The sequence below is a fragment of the Physcomitrium patens genome, chromosome 4 (assembly GCF_059467195.1).
Source record: "Physcomitrium patens ecotype Gransden chromosome 4, ASM5946719v1, whole genome shotgun sequence".
NCBI classification, from domain to species: Eukaryota; Viridiplantae; Streptophyta; class Bryopsida; order Funariales; family Funariaceae; genus Physcomitrium; species Physcomitrium patens.
Genome location: NC_143413.1, coordinates 5,432,512 through 5,449,911, shown reverse-complemented (window position 1 = coordinate 5,449,911; position 17,400 = coordinate 5,432,512). Strand labels below are relative to the sequence as shown.

General features: G+C 37.4%; 2 protein-coding genes across 2 annotated transcripts; one reads left to right on the top strand and one right to left on the bottom strand.

Annotated features, from left to right (window-relative positions):
* Positions 1-97: 97 nt before the first annotated feature.
* On the bottom strand, positions 98-2,836 carry LOC112280934 (aldehyde oxidase GLOX). The gene has a single exon (XM_024516897.3). The coding sequence runs from the start codon at positions 2,353-2,355 to the stop codon at positions 730-732; it is 1,626 nt and encodes a 541-aa protein (XP_024372665.1). The 5' UTR covers positions 2,356-2,836; the 3' UTR covers positions 98-729.
* Positions 2,837-9,347: 6,511 nt separating this feature from the next.
* LOC112281641 (lysine--tRNA ligase, cytoplasmic) lies at positions 9,348-13,888 on the top strand. Its single transcript, XM_024518397.3, has 13 exons — positions 9,348-9,786; positions 9,900-10,065; positions 10,195-10,374; positions 10,467-10,621; positions 10,768-10,842; positions 11,222-11,347; positions 11,522-11,804; positions 12,040-12,136; positions 12,262-12,433; positions 12,721-12,864; positions 12,983-13,051; positions 13,147-13,290; positions 13,464-13,888. Exons 1-13 carry the CDS (start codon positions 9,574-9,576, stop codon positions 13,545-13,547), a joined length of 1,908 nt encoding a protein of 635 aa, XP_024374165.1. The 5' UTR covers positions 9,348-9,573; the 3' UTR covers positions 13,548-13,888.
* The last annotated feature ends 3,512 nt before the right edge of the window (positions 13,889-17,400 follow it).

Below are 17,400 nucleotides of genomic sequence, written 5' to 3'. Positions count from 1 at the left end.
TAAGCCATACAACTGATGAAGAAAATAATGGGAGCATACACAACAATTACACACAACTTCTAACAAACAAACAAACAAACAAAAATAAATAAAAAAATAAAAATAACATCTGCTCAAACAGAATGTGATTATCATTTATGTTTTTTTTGGTTTCTATTATAATTTTTCTTGCATTCCACATCCGAAGTTGTATGAAAGGAAATCAAGTTGAATAAAATCTTCAAAAAACCATATCAGCTGACAAAAGACAAGACATGAAATGGAGAATGCACATTTCATGACACACATTCACAAACGGAAACTCCAGTACAACACACACTCTCACTATAAAAATGTGTCCTCCTCCTTCTCATCTTCTTCTTCTTCTTCTCCATCAACTTCTGCTGCTGCTGCTCCTACAATTGGAAACAATGCCCACACACACATGTTGCCATGGTCAAGGACTCACTAATCTAGCAATCCCCAGCTCCGAGCATGGTGATGTGCTTCTTCTTCTGCTGCGTGTCTCCTTGCAGACATGGCGTTCACCGAATTCAATCAGACGCCGCACGCTGAGGAATCCACTACAATGGATGTCGATGCAACCTGCAGACCGGAGTTCAACATCTCAGGTACAGTATTCGGATCAGCTTTGCTGAACCAGGTTTGGTAATGGATTAGATGCTGCTGCTTCTTCTGCAGTCACAACGATGAGACTGTGCTGGACAACATCGTGAATCAGTCGCGACGTTAGTCGACGTGAAGCCAAGCCGAGGGGCTCGGTGTGCCGCCGTTGATGACTGTGAGCATGTAGTAGCCTGCTGGAGCAATGACGCCGGTAGGAGGAGCCACGACGGTGGCAGCATACAGACCGCCCCCTACTGCAACTGGGGGCTTGGATCCCAGCACTAGCATCCGCTGGTTCATGGAGTACGTGTGGGTGACGAAGGGTGGCGCGTAGAGATGGAACTTGACGCCTGTGGGTGCTGTCGCCACCTTGAATGTCACCTTGAACGCTGCTCCGTACTTGGGGTTCGCGTTGTCGATGTTGGTGATGTGTGGTCTCCGGAAGTTGTAGCCTTTGTAGAGATAGTAAGGGCTGTACTTCTCGATGCGGAGCTCTGTGGGGTTCAGAACGCCGACGAAACTGTATCCCGGGTTGGGATTGCTGCCGGCGACTAGGATCTTCCCGTCGGGTAAGACAATGGCGGTGGAGTGGTAGAGCCGGGGGATGGCGGAGGGTGTCATCTCTTGGAATCGGCGAGTTTCTGGAGTGTAGAGGACGGGTCCGAGAGACGGCTGTCGGGCTACGCCCCACCCCGCCGTGCCGAACTTCGCACCGTTAATAATCAGAACCTCGGCTGTGGGGAGAATGAGCATGTCCCCCATCACTCGAGGGGATGGCATATTCTCTATAGCCCATTGCGGGTTCGGGGATGTGATCAGAATGCGCCCGCATGTTTGAAGCGCCTGAGCGAATTTCCCCAACCCCACGTTCTGGAAGGAGCCCTGTGGAGATCCCCCGCATACCAAGACCTCCGCTGCTTTGTAACCGTCCACAGCCGTGATGGGGAGCAACACTGAAGATCCAGAAGAGGGGTAGTTTCGAGGACCGCCAGCTAACCTTGGAAATCTGCGCACTTCTTTTCCAGTCTTGTAGTTGAGGAGAATCGAGTCTTGATTTGCAAAGATGAACAGGTTGCCATCCGTGGAGAGATGGACAAACGGGTAGAGGTTGTTCTCCGCTTCTGGGTCGTTGGTTTGCGCTAACAGAGGCAAGGGGTGCACTCCTTCGCCCCGGAAGCGAGGAACAAATTCGTAGTTAAACTGCCGTCTTCCCCCTATCACGATTTGCCGCCCATCGGGAAGAATTTGGTTTGTTGCATACCATCGTGCCGCTGCAAGAGAGTTTTCGAATTCCTTCCAGTCGTCCAATCCAGTGTAACCGATTTTGCGCACTGCAGTGCCGCCATCGTTCCACCCTCCAGTCTGCGTGAGCGAGCCATCCGCTTGAAAAGCACCTGATGAGCACCATGTGTCCGTCATCACCGTCAATGGCCTGATCTTACTTGTGGTCAAATCGAGCTCGATAGAGTGCGCCCAGCAATCTACTTTGAGAGCCAGGTCCCTGGGATTCTTGCGGCAGAAACCCCCCGGAAGCTTAATCTGCGATGGTCCGTAATCCGTTCTGTCAAACATGATAACTCTATTGGTGTGCGTGAGCGCCATGTGCATTGCAGACACCCCTGCATTTTTGACCACGAGCTCCCATGAGTCACCCACCCACCTAGCTCCGGCAGCTCCACTGAAACTCCTTGCCCAGCTCAATATCCCCAGAATGCAGAGAGCAAGTACCCTCGAGTCCTTGTTCTCCATGGTTATTTCAGTTCCCCTTCAAAATTGAAGTGCAACCTACAGCTCAACGCAAGCAAATGAAAACCGACCTCGGCATAACTGCATTAGAAGGTCTTCGACACAAGAAATCAGATTTCAGCAAGCTCGAGGATAGTGGGTGTTCCGTGATGAGGATGATAGTCTAAGAAGACTATAATTCCCTGCCTCTTGCTTGGGGAAGTCAATTCTTCACAGCACTATCGTGGCGGTCTAAATCAACCGAGCACCGGAAAAATTCATCAATGTGAACAGTGGAGTGCAATCCTGACCCTGCCAACGCTGGTTGACGGACAGGGTACATGTAAGGGGCTCTATCAAACCTTGAGACCTTGTGACAAGAGCTGTGGTAGTCCTGTGACCAAGTTTTATAACTGATGTTGGAGTGCCCAAGGAGAGTGATCTCGCACCTCGGGGGACCCACATCACGAAAACAAAAAAATGTACCAAAAAACAAAAGAAAACTAAACGACGAGGTCGTATACATATTCAGCAGTCGCTCACAAGAAATAATGCTGGTGAACGGTTTCCCTTGACATAAAGAAGCAAGTGAACGGAGCATTTGCATCATTCGTTGAAATCGAGCACATACTCAGATACCTAATGGAGGTATCTGTCTGTGGTTGCCACTAGTAGGTTTTTTAGGGAAATAATTGGATACTGTAGTGGAATTGTCAGATAATTATCTCAAGGACGTTATTCACGCAAATCATGCTGGAAGTTTTGCTTGTGTTTTTTTTTTATTATTATTATTTTTTATTTTTAATACTGAGTAGTAATCGACGGGGCTTTGTGACAAACTAATAACATACAACTGTTGTCACACTGCTGATCCTTTGATTCGGCTTCGAACCAAGCCAAACTTTATCTAAATCCAGATATCATCAGAATGTTCGCAATTTAAAGACTAATGAACTCAAGGATTTTTTTTTCGTACGTTAATACGTCGGTTGATTTCCTGTGACTTATTCCCTATCTTAAGGATTGAGGTTTGTTCAAGTTCCAATCATGATCATTCGACAATTGGACTCTGACGTTGTTGTGGAGGCAGAGGCCTCTTGTTAAACACCGTTGGCAAATACAAACTGGTTGATTGGATTCTCCAAAAATAAGAGTTGCCATGGTTTTCAGAAGGGGAAATAAAATGGGATTTTTTCCCCCAACAACCAATGTCTTATCAGTGCGAATATCTGTCAGACCATTTTGCAAGCTTCAGTGTAGAGAATGCCTTGTCAGTGCTGGTAACGTTTAACATTATCAATTTGCGTCGATGATTATGATCAGACAGGCATTCCCCACCACGACACTTTACTCTCAAACGTAGAGCGCCAAATCCTCGAGGAGCCCATGTGACGCGTTTCAGATCACAGCAATCACCTTTCAGTTTTACCCTACCACAAAAAATATAGCACCCAGGAGTTTTGCCTGCTTATAACCTGGCGGCATATCTGTTGAATAGGTTAAGCAACCTCTGATTTGGAGGTGGGATGAGTGTATTACAAGGATATTGATTTCTTTATCTGTCTGCTTGCAACGATGCACTTCCTTTCAGGGGCCTCGAGGCTGCAGGTCGGGGTGGGTGTCGACTGAGCACTCCCCGCCAAAGGACCTGCCTCAAACAGAATTATTTTGCAGTGTACCGCATAAGTTTTCTAGAAATGAAGGGACGCAGTCAACCGATACTAAAGAGAAAGTCATCGACTCTTGACACTAGTTGAGATAAAGCTCCTGCTGTACTTTGCTGCAGAAAAGCACTCGTGCAATGTCGGATGTTTGTTTTGCATGTTATATCGCTGTCATGTTGCAGAGCAGAAAAAGTGCCTTTCTTTTTCCGTTGGCTTCCCATCTGCACGAAAGACTGTCTCTCCTGGTGAACAATGTCTTTATTTCAACCTTAAGAGACAAATCAAGGAAATACACAAGCATTAGATTCCGAGTATCACCATGTTTAAACCACTTTAGGACTAGAAAATTCTGAGCTCATCATACTCTTGCAAACTTGTATTCAGCGCAGTAAAGGTGAACGGTGAACCAGAAAACAAAACAAGAGCAAAGAAACAAAAAAAAATTGAAAACAAAGAAGAGTTTATTCTGATGCAATGAGAAACTCTCGCTTTAAGCATGTCATATTGCCAATCAAGTACACGGACGGGAAGACTTTCCAACTTAAAGTATGGTCAAGGCCGCGTCACACCATGATTGCGTATGTCCATCTTCCGCAAGTTTTGTTTGGCTGAAGTCACAGTGCCACTTTCAAGGCCCCAATAATGGTGATGGGGCTGTTGGCCTGCATGTGCCGCTTGTGTCCTCATCTTAGATTGCATTAACCCTACTCATGTCAGATCCCTCCAATGAACTTAGCGCTCTTTGGCAAGAGGAAAATCCTTGCTTCGCTATCACCCCTGAAGAATGGACCGCAACCTGTTGATCAAACAGCGATTAAAACCACAAAATGCTGAGTAGGATTTGCATTCGGTGAGGACCCTTGTTGCTACAATGTTTGCTTAGCACATGACGAGTCGCACAAGGAAAACAGTTTATCGAATTGAAGCTTAAAACTGCAAAAAATACAGTTCTCAGCAGCCTTTGATGCTGATTTTGGTCCCGAGTGGTTCTTGACAACCAGTGGCCAAATCCAGCCACTGAGGCTTCACACCAACCCGTTGCAATCATTGGAAACACTGATATCCTTTGTTTATGGAAAGAGCTCCTTGAGTGAACGATATGAACACTTCAGTGTTGGATTACAGGCACGCGGAATAATTGAAATCGGACAAATTCTGCCACGATAGGCATTGAATTTCGGAATGAACATTGACAGCCAAGGTGGTACTTTTGAGGTCGAAGAAATGAGGCCTCCCAAAAATGCTCACTCCTGAAAAAAAACAGTTCTCTTTTCAAGCAGCAGCTCAAGGAAGAAAACGAGAAACTAGAGAAACTAGAAGCTGGGCTGCAAGAGATCCCAGGAAGCCTGCGAATTATCAAAGCTATCGAAGCTCCTTGTTGTGTAATATCCACAAACAACTATGGCAAGCACAACTATACACACTTATTCTGTAACCAACAAAGCAACTAGAGAGTCCTATCTTGTAAACAGAAATCACACTACCCAATTCTATACTAATTAGAAATACACATTATTCAAGTTCACACACTAATTACGGATAACAGTGTAGCATTGACAAAAAGAATATGTGTTAGTCGAAGGAGCTACTACAAAAGAAAAAAAAAAAAAAAAAAAAAAAAAGGAATATTGGAGCTAAAAGTGTTGTTATTTTTTAGCTAATTCTCTTGCTAGGTAATGGTTAAAAATTAATCTAAGACTTACTATTAGGTTAGATTAGTTTTTGTACAAAATCAATTAATTGTATTTTTTTGTAAATGAAAATAAAAAACCTTGAAATTTAAAACTTGGTTTTTAATATTTGTTGGTAATTTATATTTGCAATTGAATGTAGAAGAACCATAATGACCACATATCAAACAAGGAAAACATTAAAAAATATATATATGAAATAAAAATCATATTAAAGAGAAAAAATGATAACTAAAGCTAAAAAATTATTTGAGTTTAAAAATTTTATAACTGTAATAAAATTAAGAATTTGAAAGAATGCCATAACATAAAAAGAATAAATAAAAAATCAAAGAATTTCATCACATCATTTGAGATTATGATGTAATTTATGTATATTCATTCTTTGGAGTAAGCTTTAAGTATGGTGTTTTTAAGAGCAATAATCTCTATTGTTCTTTAATATATAGAAAGTCTTTAAAATTAAATATTTGTATATTTGTACATTTATAATTAAGAAGCAACAAATAATGCAAAAATCCCACAAATTTTTTAAAAATATAGTTTAAATAATATAAAAATATATTTTTTAAAATTTAATATCATGTATTTTATTTTACTTCTAAACTTATATTATACTCTATAATTTTTAAAAAGAGAAAAATAAAATTTATTATATTAAGACCAATATTGGTAAATTATACTGTAATCTTTAAGTATCTTATAAAGTTAGATTTTTTTAACATAGGATATAATTTAAAGAATGCGTAAAATAGTTATAAGCTAGTATAGAAGCTTATTGCAAAAAACTTCATAAAGAACATCTAACTTACTTACCTATTAATATATTCTTCTTTATTTAAATAAAATTATGATAATATAATGAATTCATACAAAAAGATCACATATTAAAGATAAATACCATAATAGAATTTTGAAGAAGCTTTGATGCAATATTTAATATATTATTTAAATATAATTAAGAATTGATAACTATTCTATTACTTTAAATATCATAAAATAAATACATTAATTTATGGTATAATCTTAAATAGTACAAAAAATAAATAAATTAAAAAATATTATAAAAAGTCAAGAATTATATTATAATATAATTATTATAACTGGAAATTTAATACAAGATGTACAAAAATAGAAGAAGTAAAAAAAAAATCCATTAGATGATTAAATTCAAGATCAATAGTGAGATATGGTTAGTCAATTTACTGCAAAAATACATTATAGTGAGACATTTAATGTTATTGTTAAACTGGTGAATAGTTAAAAAGTTGTTTCTTATAATTAAAACATAAGAAATTAATAAATAAATTAATAATTAATCAAATCCTATTAATGAAAAACTTCACTTATTGTAACTAAATATAGTATGTTTACATAAATACATACAAACATCTTCAAAGAAAAACTGTGAAAATAAAAAATATTGTTTATATTGTCAGTTGATATATTGATACAAGGTATATTTTGGCTTTAGAAACAATATGAAAGTATTTTAGAATATATATGCATAAAGAAGTATTAAATGTTGCTTGGGTGATAGTGCATTTTTCACAAATGCACCAAGTGACACATAATCCAAAGAATGATGCTCAAAATATATAATAACGTTTTAAGCCAATTTTTTTTAAATCTTTTTTTATTTTATTTTATTGATGATGTTTGTTAATGTTCATTTAAAAAGAATCTTCAATATTTAAAAAATAGTATACAAAAATCTTTAAAAATGTCAGCATGAACTTGCAAATAGAAGCTTATATTATGTAGATCTAAATCTTTGTAGAAGGTTTTAACTTTGGTTTTGATTTACAATTGTTGAAGGTCTTTAATTTTTTGTATTTTTTAATCAATAAATAGAGATGTTCATCGAATACTCAAAGGTGTGTATTTAGAAATGGAACTATTAGAAGATAAAAAGAAATATATCTGCAATATCTTTATTTTGAAATGATACATTTAGTAAAAACATTTAGAACATTGAACACTTTAATTTTTTTTCATTGAAATATATCAATTTCTCTTATAAAACTAAAATATAAATCAAAGCAAGTCCTTGTGATGATTTACTTTACTCATTTATTTGTAAACATATTATTCAAATTCCACATCAAAATAAATAATTGGCATATGCAATGTTTTATCTTACATATTTTAAATACAAATCTGATTAATCATCAGGAGACTTCTCACACATATCTTTTTAGAAAGGAAATGGAACTAAATATAGCAAAAATAAGATGTTTGTTGAACATAAATTATAAAATTGTTAAAAATAAACATACAAGAAGTAAAAACTCATTTTTGATATTTAGTAAATAAAAATAATTGTTGCTTGTAAAATATTATTGATTTTGTGATAAAAATAATTATTACTAGTATCCTATTTTTAGTAATTCTTTACAAAATATTAAGATACAATTATAAAGATTGTATTATATTGCTTCATTAATGATTGGTGCATAACATCTTAATTCTCTCTCTCTCTCTCTCTCTATATATATATATATATATATATTACATTCAATATTTGGGATTTGGTCAAATATACATAAAATTATATATTTTTTTTGTGTTGTATCAAAGAATAACTCATGTGTAAATGTTAGTTTTTTATTTTTTTATGAATTGGAACGAGGTACCATTGTAATATTTTTGTTGTTTAGAAGCTCTTGATAAGACACTTTAATTTGGAAATATGTATGTGAATATGATAATTTGGTAGAATTATTATGAATTTTTGTAGAAAATTTCCAATTTTTTTCTATCTATGATTATAAAGTACAAAAATTAATAATTTATATAAATCAACTACCAAAGTTTGGTAATACATTAAGATACACACTTTTTTTTAAAACTATTAGCTTGTATACTTAAAATTTAAAAGCAGAAGAGGAAGAAGATATTCTCATAAATATAATAATAACTATTTTTTTAATGTATGTTTATATATATGTAATTTTTGTAAAACTTATTTTGCAATAGCCATTAATAAATTTGAAGGCAAATTATTCCAAACTTTTAGTACAATCAAACTTTAGTTTTTATCTAGAACTATTTACTCATAGTTCTATGTTGATGCATGTTTCTAAGTTGTATCAAAGTTTTTTTTCCTTTTTTTTCCTTTTTTTTTTTTTTTTTTTTTTTTTTCTTTTCTCAAATAATAGTAAAATTGAACATATTATTATTCATGCACATCTTAGAAGTTCATTAAAGTGACAAATCCATAGTTGTAGTTCAAAATAGATGAGTGAAATTATTATATACTTTTAAAATGAATTTCCTTTCACAACCAAACATCTTCATAAGAATTTTAATAATAATGAAATTTATTTATAAATATTTTAAAACAACTTTTGTGTAAGTTTTATGCACTTTCTTAGTATTATTTGTATGTTCAACACCACAATTTCTATTAATATATATATATATATATATATACACACACATATACACACACTCATACTTACATTCATACACACTCACGAACTATGTACAAGTATATATTTAAATAATCCCATTAAGCATGAGGAAAAAGAAATAAAAAATCAGTCGGAATGGTAATGGAAACGCTTGGAAAGCTTGTAATGCACAGTGGGATCAAAACAGAGGATTCGAATGCCGACAAAGTGGAAGCTGCTGACCTAGCACAATCATTTCAAACGAGATGCCAATCCGGGCCTATTAGGGTTCCAGGGGCAGAAACCCTAATTCGGGGTGCAGGGGGGTCATGCTGCAGCTGCGTTAAACCCCCCTTTGGCATCGCTCCCTTCGACACCCCCTGCCCCAGCGGAGCTCATTTCTCCCGCCTCGCATTCTTCCCGCTCCGTCTGGATTGGATTGCCCCATTCGTAGAGCACCAGTGAGAGGAAGAGTGTGTTAGAGGTAGAACCATGGGGGGAGCTACGGATGATGGCGCGTCCGCAGTGATGGAAGGGGGCCCGGAGCCCATGAGTAAGAATGCGTTGAAGAAGCTCGAGAAAGCGAAGAAGGCCGCCGAGGAGAAGCGGGCCAAGGAGGAGGTGAAAAAGGCTGCGGCGGCTGCTGCGCCCAAGAAGGCTGTCAAGGCGCAGCAGGCCGAGGACGACGAAGACATGGATCCTACGGTGAGTGGGAATGGGAGTAGGGGCGGTTTTATAGCAATGGGGGGGATTCGGAGATTCTGAGAGAATTGTGTCTGTTTCTTGGACCTTGAGGGTGGAGACTGTGGTGGTTGCAGCAATACAGGAACAATAGGTTGCGTGCATTGGGAGAGCAGAAGGAGAAAATGAAGAACCCGTATCCTCACAAGTTCCACACGAGCATTTCCATTCCGGACTATATCAAAGAGTTTGGTTCCCTTGCAGATGGCGACCACCTTGAAGACAAGGCCGTGTCTGTTGCAGGTGGGTTATTTTGCTTCTAAGTGAATTTTTCTTGATTGCAATTAGCGTATCCGTGGAATTCATCGAGATCTCGCACTGTGAAATGCGCATTACCGATTTCGATTGAGCTCTCCGATGAATTGCGTGCAGGGAGGGTAATGAGCAAGAGAGCTAGTGGTGGCAAGTTGATGTTTTACGATTTGCATGCGGATGGTTTGAAGATTCAGGTTATTGCGCAATCGAACTATGCTAGCGTATCTGAGGAAGATTTCGCAAAAACACATGCCAGCGTAAAGCGCGGGGACATTGTTGGAATCAATGGTTTCCCAGGTAAACCCAATGTACATTACAAGCATTCTGCCATGTTGATTATCAGGGCACCGGAGGCAATATGTAAAATGATAATATGGGATTTTGGGCAGGAAAGAGCAAGAAAGGAGAATTAAGTATCTTTGTGAAGTCTATCGAGTTACTTTCTTACTGTCTTCACATGTTACCTAAGACATACGCGAAAGGAGGCAAAGACCACGCTGAAAAAAGTCTCGAGAAGAAGCTGAGTGAAGTTGCTATTGACTCAGTACGTTATTTGCACCTCGCACAATCATCTGCTTCAAAGCACATGCGATCTTCCATAAACTTGGATCTTCCTTCCACTGCAATTTATGTTAATCACTCTAATCAATATTTATACTCAAGCTCTAATTTTGAAAATTTATTTTTCAGGAGGATAACAAAGTGGCCGAGCAGTGGCATCCTGGTGCCTCCAGGAACTTGGATCGTTATGTACTGAAGGACCAGGTCTGTCTTGACTTGTGGATTATACACTGAAGCATTGTACATTTAAATCTCGATTAATTACTGTTCTCTTTTTTTATTGTCCCTTTTTTGCACTTTTGCGTAGCTTAGTACTTGAAATTGGTATCTCTCTAGTTACCTTCGTATGCTATGCAGTGTTCTATAACGTCCCTAATTGTGCTCCGTTCTTCATTATTTCTTTGCTCAGTTGCTTACTTGGTATTTCTCGTGGTCTCTTGCCACTGGTGTGTTCAAAAACCTTGCCAACGTTGAAGTTGTCCACCAGAGTATAGTAAAACCTTGTGACTAATTGTGGGAAGCATGTCAATATCTCGTTTTGGAGTTCGCACATTTTTACGCCCCAGGTGTGTCTGGATCACAGGAAACCCGTTACAGACAGAGGTACCTCGATCTTATGCTCAACTCGGATATTCGTAATGTCTTCAAAACGAGGTCGCAAGTCATTCGATATGTTCGACGATTTTTGGATGATAGAGACTTTGTTGAGGTAATAATTTTTCTAAGGATTTTGATCTTTCACTGACGGACAAGGATTTATCCGTTTCGAACTTGCTTGTTCAAGGTGCTCGTTGTATACATATACATATATGTTCACACACACTCACATACTCACGCACACATATCTCCTTACCGCGAGTGGAATTATTGATCTGAATTGCAGGTTGAAACACCGATGATGAACATGATAGCTGGAGGTGCTGCTGCTAAGCCATTCAAGACGCATCACAATGATCTCAACATGGATCTTTTTATGCGGATTGCACCTGAACTTTATTTGAAGGAGTTAATAGTTGGAGGCCTGGACCGTGTATATGAGATTGGTAAGCAATTCAGGAACGAAGGCATTGATCTCACCCACAACCCCGAGTTTACTACCTGCGAGTTCTACTGGGCGTATGCTGACTATGACGACTTGATGAGAGTCACGGAGGAAATGCTTTCTGGTACTTACTCTCCCCTTGATTCTATCTCCACATATTAGGCATGGTATATCTGCAGCTGCACATAGTTGAGTGTTTGCTAGAGCTGGGATTTGCAGTCTTCCACCAAATGAAATTGAAAGTGTTTGTAGATAACAGTGTGTGCCGTTAATGCATTCCATAGCTATACGAAGCATTTTCAGTTTGGTTTCACTATGTGTTCTGAACTGCTCGTCTTGGGTCCACTTCCATTTCACAGGCATGGTGAAGGAAATTACTGGGGGCTACAAAATCCAGTACCATTCGAACGGGTTGGACCAGCCTGCAATCGAAATTGATTTTACTCCTCCTTTTAGGTACCACTGTCTCCAGTTGTATGATGTTTTGTATTGTATTTCTTTCATGTCCATCTAGTGCTTCTGATTGATGTGTGTGTCTAAGCCTTGTTTCTGAATGTTGTCTATGTTGTGCTATGTTGCAGGAGGATTGATATGATAAAGGGTCTCGAGGAATATTCTGAAGGGAAAATTAAACTTCCCGAGTCCTTGGAGCTTTTAGAGTCACCAGAGGTTAATAAGTATCTGATTGAAGCCTGTGAAAAATTTGATGTCAAATGTCCTCCTCCTCAAACTACGACCCGGTTGCTTGACAAGGTAAGTTGTGGTTTCAGTTTCAATCTAATTTCCTCCCTCTTGCGTACTCCGTGTGCGGCGAATTTTCATATGTATTCACTCACTACTAGTTCCTCTAAACTTTTTTCTGGCTAGGCTTATGTTCATGTCCTCCCGACTTTGTTTTCAGGGGTCTGGACAGAGCGGTTATTTATTTATTTATTTTATTTATCTTTTTATATATGTCTGTGTGAATCTTGAGCTGAAGCATCATACGCTGCTGCATAATCACGAACGTTTACTAACTCATTTTCTTTTACGGAGCTCAGCTTGTAGGCCACTTCATTGAGGAGCAATGTGTGAACCCAACTTTCATCATGCATCATCCACAAATCATGAGCCCTCTTGCCAAGTGGCATCGGTCCATTCCAGGCTTAACGGAGCGGTTTGAGTTGTTTGTGAACAAACACGAGGTGCATAGGCAATTGCTGCTCGTGTTTTGAAAGCCCGCAGATGTATTTTGCCTCAACAGCTGTTGTTGTACAATCCATATGTTGACGATCGCTAAGCCTGCTTGATATTTTGTGACAGGTGTGCAACGCTTATACTGAGTTGAATGACCCAGTGGTTCAGCGTGAGCGGTTTGCTGATCAAGTCAAGGTGCATAGTTTCTCCCCTCTTTGTCGTTTACAACATTATGTAATTTGTATTTCAAATGGAGAGTGATTCGTCCATCCTGCTTGGATTCCTCACAGGACCGAGAGAAAGGGGATGACGAGGCAATGGCCATCGATGAGAACTTCTGTATTGCACTTGAGTATGGATTGCCTCCAACAGCTGGATGGGGCATGGGAATTGACAGATTCACGATGATGCTCACTGATTCCCAAAACATCAAGGTGTGATTAACTTATTTTTCTACTTCATTTTTTTGTGCAGATGATGAATCCTTGTCGATTTTATCATCTTTACTTTATCTGCTTGTATGTACATTTATGTAAATCCTTTTCACACCTCACTAACTTCCCTTGGATCACAATTTGACTACTATTTCTATTCTTTCTGCCAACAGGAGGTCTTGTTGTTCCCGGCCATGAAGCCACATGAAGACGTGATAGAACCGCCGGTCCGAGCAGCAGATGATGTGGCTTCGTAGGCTCTTTGCGTCCGCCTTTGGATCGACGCAACATTTTCATTCCTTATCTTCGTTATCGTTAGGTCGTCGTCACTGCCGAGTGATAATTTGCTTGTACTGGTCATGAACCTCAGATTTATGACGTCTGCTACAACAGTTCTGACCTGCGTCTATCGCTTACATTTACCTTGGGGCCCCTGTATCTCTGAATTATGTGAGCTCTCAAGCTGGGGAAAGATATTCATGAACAATTCGTCTATATCCTTGGCTCAGCTTGTTCTTCAGCCAGCGGCACTCTAAGTGCTCTTGTGAAGTGGCAAACTAGGAATGAGATGGTTCACTTAGACCCCATCTGATGGGAATATTGTGTGCGAGACTGGATCTGCCGCTTACAAAGGTGACGTGGTTCCACGTGCGTAACTGCATAGTCAACAGTATAAAGTGGGTCATACATTCAACGTAAATTAATTTAACACTTGAGAAAGAAGATGCTTACGACTATTACTTGAGGAAAAATTACATCTACATCACAGAGCTAAATGCTGTGCAACACATATGCTACCTAGAAAATGTCAATTATTACTGGGAAGACCACCTTGTCCTGAGCTTCTGTCACTGTGCCAAACCCACATTGAATCCCCTAGTGTGTCACTACATCCTCTTACTGTATAAAATTAATTGCTACACAGATGTTCTGAAGAACATCAAAGCATGCTCCATCTCCACGGGTGCTGACTGATGGACTCGTACTATTCCTTGTCATACTACCATTTTAGTTTAAGATGGAACCATTGCAAATGATAATTGCTGCTGCACACCAGCATTTGAGCTGAAGTAGTGTTGTCCATTCGGTACATTGTAACGTTGAAAGGAGAACCGAACATGTCTGGTAGAGAAGTGAGTACTTGAGAGGGGGATACTTATTTATGAGGGATAGGGTTAGCATTGAGGTCACGTCAGGATTGGGGAGTAAATATGTTGATAGCAACTGATTAAAATATGACAGAGATTTAAAAGATGATTTTAGTAATCAAAAACTTCATAGTAAACAATATTTTTTATACATTCACAATATCTATTATTAAACAATAAGATTTGTACTCTACTTTGGACTCATTTATAACTTTGGCAATAATTACATGTAGTGTAAAAGCTTTGGTATATAGCAACAATTTGTTGCATAAATTACACTTTGTGTTCTATAATACAATTTTAACAGCTTGTTTTTTTGCACATATGAGGTCATTTGCAATTTGTCATTAAATTGAGATAGACCTCAAAAACCATTCAAAAAAATTATATTGTACCAAAGTTGGAATTAAAAATTTGAAAATACTTTAATAGTTATGTATTAATTATAAAATACAACAAGCCCTTGTAATCATAATTTGCAAACAAAATATTCAATAATAGTAATGATATTTGCATCCTATAAAGTTTCAATGTATAAAGAATTTATTGTAATAAAAGTTATACAAATAATAATCTTATTATACTTGAATTTTTTTTATTAGCAATATCTTACAATATATAAAAAATAGTGTGGATCATCTTCTAAATATCTACAATTAAGGGCTCCATTTTAAAACAAAAGATTGATTACATTATTAGAATGCTTAAGATCTTTAAAGGAAGTAAGACTATAAATATAGACCATGAGAAAATATAAGTAATGATGTCCTCCTTGTCAAGGATTGCAACCAAATATTTGTCTAAGAATACTCCACTACATTTTTGTATATTCCATCATTTTTTGTTCAAAGTATTATGCTTTAAAATTTTATTATATAAAAGATTTTGGTTGCATTATTATCCATATATGTTACAAATAATTAAGTGAATATTATATGGATTTTTTTTTTTTTTTTTTTTTTTTTTTTTTCTACCTCTTGTCAAAGACAAGAACTTGATAAAAACAAATAAACAAGTGAGTTTTTTTTCAAAGAAAGATGACAAAATAGAAATAACTCAATATGTATATTAAGAAAGAAATTGGAATGGCTATTGCCAAAAGACAAGAAAATTAGAGACCTTTGAAAGTAGACTAGAAGTAAAAAAGGAGTTGACAAGAATGAAGAGGGCTTCACTCTTATCTCTATATATACTATCTAACTAGGGACTACATAGCGATGTTCTATAGGACCTCCAATATGTATTGACTTTGTAGGAGACATGCCTTGACTTATAAGGTAAGATTTTCTACGTGTGGGCCACATAGTTAGCTTGGTCTTCAAACTAACAACATGTGTGGCACATGGCCAACTTGTTGACCACATTTCTAATCCAAAAAGTCAATTAAAGACACCTATAAAGTCAAAGCAACGTCTATAAAACTTCTAAGAAGCTTTCATAGCAAATATTATAGAATTAACTTATTTTTACTTACTTTTACGTACTTTTACTTACTTCTACTTATTTATACATATAACTATTGACTTACATACATATGTCCATGACATTATCCCCGCTTCTAGAGACAAGTTCCATGAAGAGTGTTCATCATATATTGAAAAAATCTATGATGCAACAAATTGTATTTGCCACATATTCTGATCTTTGTTCTCTTTGAAGATGATTGATAGGGCCTCTCAACCATTGATAGTGTCCCATACCAAGGTAGGAAGACCACCCATTTATTCAATCATTGTTGAGGCCTTCATAACTTCCTTCAAATAAAATATTTGGAACACTCTTAGGAATTGTTCCTACCTCTAGTAAAATCACCAAACATCGGGAGTCCCTTCCAAGGTTGTGATAACAAACGTGTTGTATCTCGCCATCTATTTGAGGAAGAACATGTTGTTCTTGAAGATCTTCATCTCAATTGCGTCGTCTTGAAGGTTGTGATAATTATAATGTCTCGTCTGGTAGGTTAGCAAATGAAGGCTCTTGAGTCGAATCCGTTGGTTGTTGGTTCTCCATCTCCTCAGCGTCACAACTACAAAGAAGCTATAAACAAGGATTGAAAGTAGAATGTTATCTTGTCTAGATCTTGTTTCTTTTATAAAGAAGATTTTTATCTTGGTTTTGATGGATGTCGTCAATGAAAAGCCTCCACTGCTTTTGTTGCATTTACAAGATTCTTTACTGGCTCCCATGTGCATTCACTAATATCATATCCATACCAATGGATAAGATATTCTAATTTATTTTGGCGCCGCCTTGAATCTAAGACTTCTAGTACTTTGAATTCTTTATTATTCTCCACTTCTGTAAGAAGAGGTGGAGCTTGTCTTCTTCTTGGTATATCCACTATCTTGTATGGTTCAAGAAGAGACATGTAGAATACTGGATGGATTTTCATTAACTCCAGTAAATGTAAATAATATGCAACTGGATTGATTTGTACAAAAATAAAAAATGGTCCAAGCCTTCGATAGTCTAACTTGTCACAAAGACAAGTGGTCTTCATATTGTGACAAAGTAACCATATCTTGTCACCTATGTGGAATGGTGGTTGTTCCTTTTGATAGACATCCACATTGATCTTTTGTTGTTCTTGAGCTTCTTTTAACCGTGCCTTCATCGATGCATGTAGCTTTGACAAATGAATTGCCAAATCTTTCGCCGCAAGATTATCAACTTTTGAAAAGTCAAAAGTATCAAGTCATAGATGATAACCATAATTGGTAAAGAAAGTTGTTTGTTTTGTAGAAGAATGTACTATGTTATTGTTAGCAAACTATTCCAATGACAAAAGAGTTGTCCAATCATCTTGTTGGTAGTTGATGGTACATCTTAAATACTACTCCAAAACTTGATTAACATGCTCAGTTTATCCATCAGTTTGAGGATGGAATGCTGAAGATAGTTTTATATCCACTTTTAGAATCTTGAAAAGAATCTGCCAAAATCTTGATACAAATTGAGTTCT

Bases quoted from the DNA above. Each gene is read 5' to 3' on its own strand.
- LOC112281641 (XM_024518397.3), top strand. From the start codon at position 9,574: ATGGGGGGAGCTACGGATGATGGCGCGTCCGCAGTGATGGAAGGGGGC. The intron at 12,434-12,720 runs GTAAGTTGTGGT...TACGGAGCTCAG, and splicing joins CGACCCGGTTGCTTGACAAG to CTTGTAGGCCACTTCATTGA. The intron at 13,291-13,463 runs GTGTGATTAACT...TTCTGCCAACAG, and splicing joins CTGATTCCCAAAACATCAAG to GAGGTCTTGTTGTTCCCGGC.
- LOC112280934 (XM_024516897.3), bottom strand. From the start codon at position 2,355: ATGGAGAACAAGGACTCGAGGGTACTTGCTCTCTGCATTCTGGGGATA.